Raw genomic sequence first — 6,935 nt, 5'->3', positions numbered from 1 at the left:
CTGAGTCATTTCTCCCTGCCCCATTACTTCATGTGGGCTCAACTTCTGGAAGACTGCCGCGTCTGTGCAGTTCTTAGTCTGTGCTGTTCTGTGAATAAAGTGGAGATGGGGCTTTAGCTGTCCTAGGAAATATATCCAGTGCCTTTGCTTTTGAAACTGTTATTTAAGACTGGGGTGGTGGTCCAATCCTGTAATCCCAGAAATACAGAGGCTGAGGCAGAAGGGTTGTGAGTTCAAAGCCAACTGAGGTGATAGAAAAAATAACAACCCACAAACAAACCAGTTTGGCTGTTTCAAAAAACCGAAACCGACAGCTCACAGCTTGGCTGGCCTTTCCTGTTCCTGGCGTGGTCCTGGGGGCTCAGGATCAGTGTAATCTTCATTCAAGGAAAATGTAGGATATCATGGCATCTGTCTGGGTTGGCACCAAGGGACAATTAGAGACTATCCAGGCTTTAGCCTGTGGATGCTGAAGCTGTTTGTAAGGCAATCAGAGGAATTGGAACAGATGAGAAAATGCTCATCCAGCATTCTGATTCAGAGATCTAATGCACAGCGACAACTGATTGCCAAGGAATATCAAGCAGTGTATGAGAAGGAGCTAAAAGGATTTGAAGGGCTATCTCTCTGGCAACTTTAAATATGTCATGGTGGCTCTTGTAACTCCACCAGCCGTGTTTGATGAGAAGCAGCTAAAGAAATCCATGAAGGGCACAGGAACAGATGAAGATACCTTGACTGAAATCTTAACTACCAGGGCAAGTGGGGAAATAAAGGAGATCTCTCAAGCCTATTATCAGTATTCAAGAAGAGTCTTGGAGATGATATTAGTTCTGTTGACTTTGGCAGATGGAAGACGAGATGAAAGTCTGAAGGTTGATGGACATCTGGCCAAAAAAGATGCCCAGATCCTCTATAATGCTGGTGAGAATAAATGGGGCACAGATGAAGACAAATTCACTGAGATCCTGTGTTTAAGGAACTTTCCTCAACTGAAACTAACATTTGATGAATACATTAATATTAGCCAGAAGGACATGGAAGACAGCATCAAAGGAAAATTATCTGGGCATTTTGAAGACTTAACTGCTGGCCATAGTTTGTTGTGTGAGGAACACACCTACCTTTTTAGCTGAAAGACTGCATCAGTCTTTGAAGGGTGCTGAAACTGATGAGTTTATTCTGAACTGAATAATGGTTTTCAGATCAGAAATCGACCTTCTAGACATTTGAGTTTAAGAAGCATTATGGATATTCCCTATATTCAGCGATCAAATCAGACACTTCTGGAGACTATGAAATCGCTCTCTCATAGATCTGTGGAGGAGATGACAAGTGAAGAAGAAAATCTTTGAGCCTTGCCAGCTCCCATGATGAACTTCTTTAACAGCTGCTTGCTTTCTTCTCATAATATTTACATGTACAAAATGATGTAAAACAGTGATTTGTTTGTCTAACAGAAATTTTCATTATTCCATAATCACAATGAAAACAAAACTGGCTATCTTAGGACATTTCATTTATAGTTTATAGAATAGTAGTTTATAGAATAAATTTTAAAAATGGTATTAAGGATCTGCAAATAAAATATAAGTGCTATTTCCCCAAGGAAGTCAGAATCTGTGTACCTCTAATCATTAACTATAAGGCAGGATAATAAAAAGTGATGCCCTTTTAAAATGTAAAAAAAAAAACCAAGCCAAAACCAAAATAAAACCACTTAAATTGTTAATCATTCCAGTGTAACAGGAACTAGGAAAGAAAGAAAATCATCCTAACCAGTGAATGGATAAAGAAGAGATGTATAGACTATAGAATATTAAGCAGCCATAAAATTAAATCATGTTATTTACAGGAAAATGGATACTATTGGAGGATATCATAGTGAGTGAGACAAGCAAGCTAAATAAAATATAGTAAGGTGTTTTTTTTTTCTTCTGCTGGTGATGGTTCTGGGACTTGAGCTCAGGGCCTGGGCACTGTCCCTGAGCTTTTCTGCTCAAGACAAATATTCTACCACTTGAGCCACAGCTCCAATTTTGGATTTTTTTGGTGGTTAACTGAACATAAGGCTCTCATGGACTCTCCTGCCTAGACTGGCTTCAAACAGTGATCAGTGATCTTCAGATCTTATCCTCCTGAGTAACTGGGATTATAACCATGGGCTACCAGGCATGTTCACTCATATGTGGAAGCTAGATCTAAAAGACATACATATTCATGGACATGTGTAATTGTATACATATCCATATCCATAATTATAAATACATACAATACAAATATAAATAAAATAAAATTATATTAATAAAATGAAATAAAATAAATATGATAAAAATAAAATATACATATATGAATGAACACAGAACATGAATCAAATTAAGGGATTATTTAGGAGGAGAAAGGAAGAGAAAAAGAGGGTGAATAATTGTGTAATATATTGCAAGTATGTATGAATGAAAATAGTGGAAAAAGCCTTAGTGAAGGCTGAAAGGGTAGGAAATGAGATCCACTGGGGAGTGGGCATTAGCAGGAGGGGACTCACTAACCCAGGAGGATGAGAGAGGATGAACATGAAATAGATCATTTGAAATCTGTTGAAATTATTTTTGGAAGGGGGAACGAGGGGAAGAAGAGTAATAGAGAGAGTGCGACTGAATGGAATATATGGTAAACATGTTTGGTAGTATAATGAAATCCCTCTTCTGCCCCCATATAACCAGGGTAATATATATATATGTATATATCTATGTATATAGATATATACATATACATACACACATACGTATCCCAGTCGCAGGAAAAAGAATATGAATGCCCAAGAACCCTGTGGAGTCTGAAATTAAAGGGGCTAGCCGTATAACCATATATAACCTATGTAAACAATATAAGCTAATTAAAAAAATATTTTTGGCTGGTACTGGGGTTTAAATTCAGGGTTTCATACTTGCTAGATCAACATTCTACCACTTGAGTCATGGCCCACAGCATGCACTGTGTTTTCTATGCTCTATGTATGTATGAATCAGCGGGAAGCTATTAGTCCAGCTCTGTAGCTGACAGGCAGTGGGGAGGTGGTGGCATTGGGTGCCTGCTGTGAGACCAGTAGTGGCAGCAATTTCTTTCAGTGCCATGCTCAGGGGATGGGAACAGGTTTATTTTTTAAGCCTCCTAGGGACCATGGTGGGACTTGCGTGAGGCCCCTTTGATTTCAGATGCCACAGAGTTCTTTGACATTCATGTTCTTTTCCCCTGGAACTAGGATACAGGCCTGTGGGTATTCAGACCCCATTAGATGCTGGTGGCTCTAGGAGTCAGAGGATTGAAGGTCACTTGGAGGAGGACATGTTAGAGGACTTTACCTAACACTGGTCAAGATGCCAGTGTTCATCTCTGAGGAAGATGACAGTCAAATATGTGTGGTGCTAATGTAATCTTTGGGGCCAGGCTCACATTGATGTTATTAGAAATCCCTTTTCCTGTGTAGAATTCCAGAACAGATAGACCCCCATCTTCTGTTAGGACCTCTGCAGCCACAGATCCATCCCGAGGGCTTCTGAGGACAGGCAGTCCTCTAGCTGCTGACACAGCATAGATGAAGACGACATGATAGGGCACACATCAAAGACGCAATGTATGCACCAATGGCCAAGCTCAGGTCATCTCCAACACAGTGACAGCGACTTTTCTATGGTGTATGGATGAATTTCAATGTGGGAAGAGGAGATGGGAGAGAAGGAGTAGAGAGAAAAAGGACAGCAGAGGAAGAAAGTAAATCAGTGCCAGTATTCCTGTGGACATGAAATTCTGTAGTGCAGATACAGGTGTTTTATTATTTATTTATTTGTTTGTTTGTTTTTGCCAGTCCTGGGGCTTGAACTCAGGGCCTGGACACTGTCCCTGAGCTGCTTTTACTCAAGGCTAGCGTTCTATCACTTGAGCCACAGCATCACTTTTGGACTTTTCTGTTTATGTGTTACTGAGGAATCAAACTCAGGACTTCATGCATGCTAGGCAAGCACTCTGCCACTGAGCCACAGTCCTAGCTTCCCAGGTGTTTTAGGTAAGTTTTAATAATCCATAATATCACTTCCTCTGCAGGGTGACTGTTCTTGGCAAGAAAGGAGCCTAGTGTAGTGTAGGCTAGAGAGGGGGAATGTAGGTGAGGGAGGAAAACAGCCCTCCAAAGTTAGCAAAGATTAGAGTCACATACCCATGTCTCATCTTTATTGACTTTTTTTTGGAGGGGAGGACAATCACCTGAGGTTTGGTGTTGGAGTTTCCCTGGGCTCAGGCCAAGGTCAGGCTCAGAAGAACCCAGGGATTATTAAAGATAAGCTCTGCTATGGGGCCTCCTTAGGCTGGCAAGGCTTCTCAGCTATTTGCCCTTTATGACTTTATCAATCCAGGGCATATATGAGGTGATGCGTGTGAAGACTGCAGGAGGCTCTGCCGTCCAACGTCCATAAGAAACAATACCGTGGGCCACCCCAGAACACAGTAGGGGTCCCCCAGAATCTCCCTGTAGGTGAGAGGAAGAAGAAGATTGTGAAAAGAGGCTGTTCTCTCCCAACTACTGTCCCAAGCCCTGGTTCAATCAGATCCTAGCTAGCTAGCCCCAAAGTACCCAGAGTCTCATCAGGAATCCCCTATGGTGCCAACAATTAGGGTTTACCATCTTCTGTTCTGGACCCATTACTTTCGGCTGTGTTCCTTACAGCCCTCTTAATTTTCTTCCGGAGGCTTGCTTGACACATTGGATAGGAGGGATTTGGGCATAGAAAAGTGGGACCTAGCTGGGCATTGGTGGCTCACGCCTCTAACTCTAGCTACTCATGAGGCTGAAATCTGAGGGTTGTGGTTCAAAGCCAGCCCAGACAGGAAAGTCTGTGAGACTCTTATCTACAATTAGCCACCAGAAAACTGGAAGTGGCACTGTGGCTTAAGTGGTAGAGTGCTCACTTGAGCTGAAGAGCTGAGGGACAGCGCCCAGGACAAGAGTTCAAGCCCCATGACTGACAAAGGAAAGGAAGGAAGGAAGGAAGGAAGGAAGGAAGGAAGGAAGGAAGGAAGGAAGGAAGGAAGGAAGGAAGAAAAAGGAAAAGGGCCAGAGTGCTAGTGCTAGGAGCTTATGAACACAGGTAGCAGTCACTGTCCTAGGCAGCTCTTGAGCTCTGCTCCCTGTCAAGTACACTGAGTCCCTATGTGGGTAGGAAATGCAGATATGTAATCACCTTGTATGCAGATCGTCTGTTGTTGGGATTGCCCACACAGAGTTGGTACATGTTTTTATAATGCCCAAAGTGGTTGCACTCCCTTCTGTCCATGATTCTCAGTTTCACTTCTCTCAGGGTATCTGACAATGGCTCTGTTATTCCTGTTCTTCCCCAGCCGGCTGCCTGGCATAATCTCCCCGGTGGGATAAAGGCAGATTGAGTTGGCAGAGGAACTACATTCACAGCATGGGTCAGCGTGGCTCTCCTTTTTAGCTGTGAGGGGCAGAAAAAAAGACAGATTGCTGTCTTAGGAAGGTGGATGATGGGATGTGATAGAGGCACAATGGGACCAGACCAAGACTTGCTCTCCAAGGAAATGGGTTGGATGAGAAAGGCACAGGCCTGGAGAAGGGGCCATAAAGAGGGACTTAGGAGGGTCGAGAGAGATCATAGTTACCTTTAGTAACATGAGGTCATGGAGATGGGTAAGTAAGCTGTACTTTGGGTGAACAATTTGTTCTGAGACTTCCAGCTTCTGCTGTGTGGATTCCTGTTTTGTCACATCATGAGCTCCCAGAATGACAGTAATTTTCCTGTTCAAAAGAGAGAGAGAAAAATAGCCTGCCTCCTGCAAAGGGCCTGTTCTGGGCAGGGACGCCAAGCCTTCCTTTTTCTCAGTGCACAGCCATTTGAGGGACTCAGAATTTACTCAGGACAGTGTCTCATGGATTGCAGTCTTTTCAAGAAAGAGAAAGGCCTTGAAAAATGTAGGCCTTTGAGAGCTCTAGTAACACCAAAGCAAGATGGGCAGTGTTGCCTTGACCTGGCCTGGCCTGTGTAAAGCCCTGGTGTCTGCAGAGGGAGATGACACATGAAATGGCCCAAATGAATGGCTGCTTGTACCATTGGTCTTCCTGATGTGTATCACTGAGCCAAACAGGCCACTTCAGTGTTGTCTCTAACTAATTCTTCCTTACATAGCGAGAGAACAAGTCAAAGTTTCTTACCTTCCTTTACAATGAGCAGCTGTCATCACAAATTGTCGGCTTACGAGAAACCCACCACAGCTGAAAGTATCACCTGTGTCGGTGGTGATTTCCAGAAAGGCCATATAGGGGCGAGAGTGTGGCTTGGACTCAGCACCACCGATAATCTCCTCTAGAACAGAGAACCCCAGATCCCCAACCACAGGCTTACCGAGTCTTGCAGAGGAAGATGGGGTAAAGCTGAGGGACTGTAGCTGGGTCTCATCCTAGTTCTTCTCTAGCTCAATCCTTCCACGCTTGCTTTTTATTTTTATTTTTTGTTGTTTTGATCCTTTGCTACCTCAGTTCAACTTGTGATTCATCATTGTACTTTTCAGAAGCCAATGGCCACTCTTGTTTTTGAGTTGTCATTTTATTTAAATATTTATTCCTGTCCCCATTATGACCTCCTCAATTACGGAGGCTGGGAAAGAATAGAATCATGGGTATTGTAAGGAACTTATGTGAAAGGGGATCACTTTTCTGATTCTGTTTTTGTAATACTCCTTTTCCATGTGAAACTCCTATCAACTGCAGGAGAGGGTATGACCTGTCGAGGTAGACTTCCCCACCCACTTGCAAAGGTCATGTAGCCTTATTTTAGGTTCCTTTCCTAATCTAAGATAGGATGGGAGCTCGGAGACTTGAAGAACAGAGACTTACCAGCTCCAGCATCAGGAGTCAAGAGAATGACCAT

The 6,935-nt window shown here is 43.1% G+C and overlaps 1 protein-coding gene and 1 pseudogene across 1 annotated transcript; one reads left to right on the top strand and one right to left on the bottom strand.

Annotated features, from left to right (window-relative positions):
- Positions 1-404: 404 nt before the first annotated feature.
- On the top strand, positions 405-1,315 carry LOC105992461 (annotated as a pseudogene).
- A 3,060-nt stretch (positions 1,316-4,375) lies between these two features.
- Positions 4,376-6,935, bottom strand: LOC105992492 (mast cell protease 4-like). The gene is made up of 5 exons (XM_013025361.1): positions 6,902-6,935; positions 6,221-6,371; positions 5,671-5,806; positions 5,232-5,486; positions 4,376-4,519 (listed from the first exon to the last, which is right to left on the bottom strand). The coding sequence occupies exons 1-5, from the start codon at positions 6,933-6,935 to the stop codon at positions 4,376-4,378; spliced, it is 720 nt and encodes a 239-aa protein (XP_012880815.1).

Source organism: Dipodomys ordii, unplaced genomic scaffold, assembly GCF_000151885.1.
Source record: "Dipodomys ordii isolate 6190 unplaced genomic scaffold, Dord_2.0 Scaffold84, whole genome shotgun sequence".
NCBI classification, from domain to species: domain Eukaryota; kingdom Metazoa; phylum Chordata; class Mammalia; order Rodentia; family Heteromyidae; genus Dipodomys; species Dipodomys ordii.
This window is presented reverse-complemented; position numbering and strand designations above follow the sequence as displayed.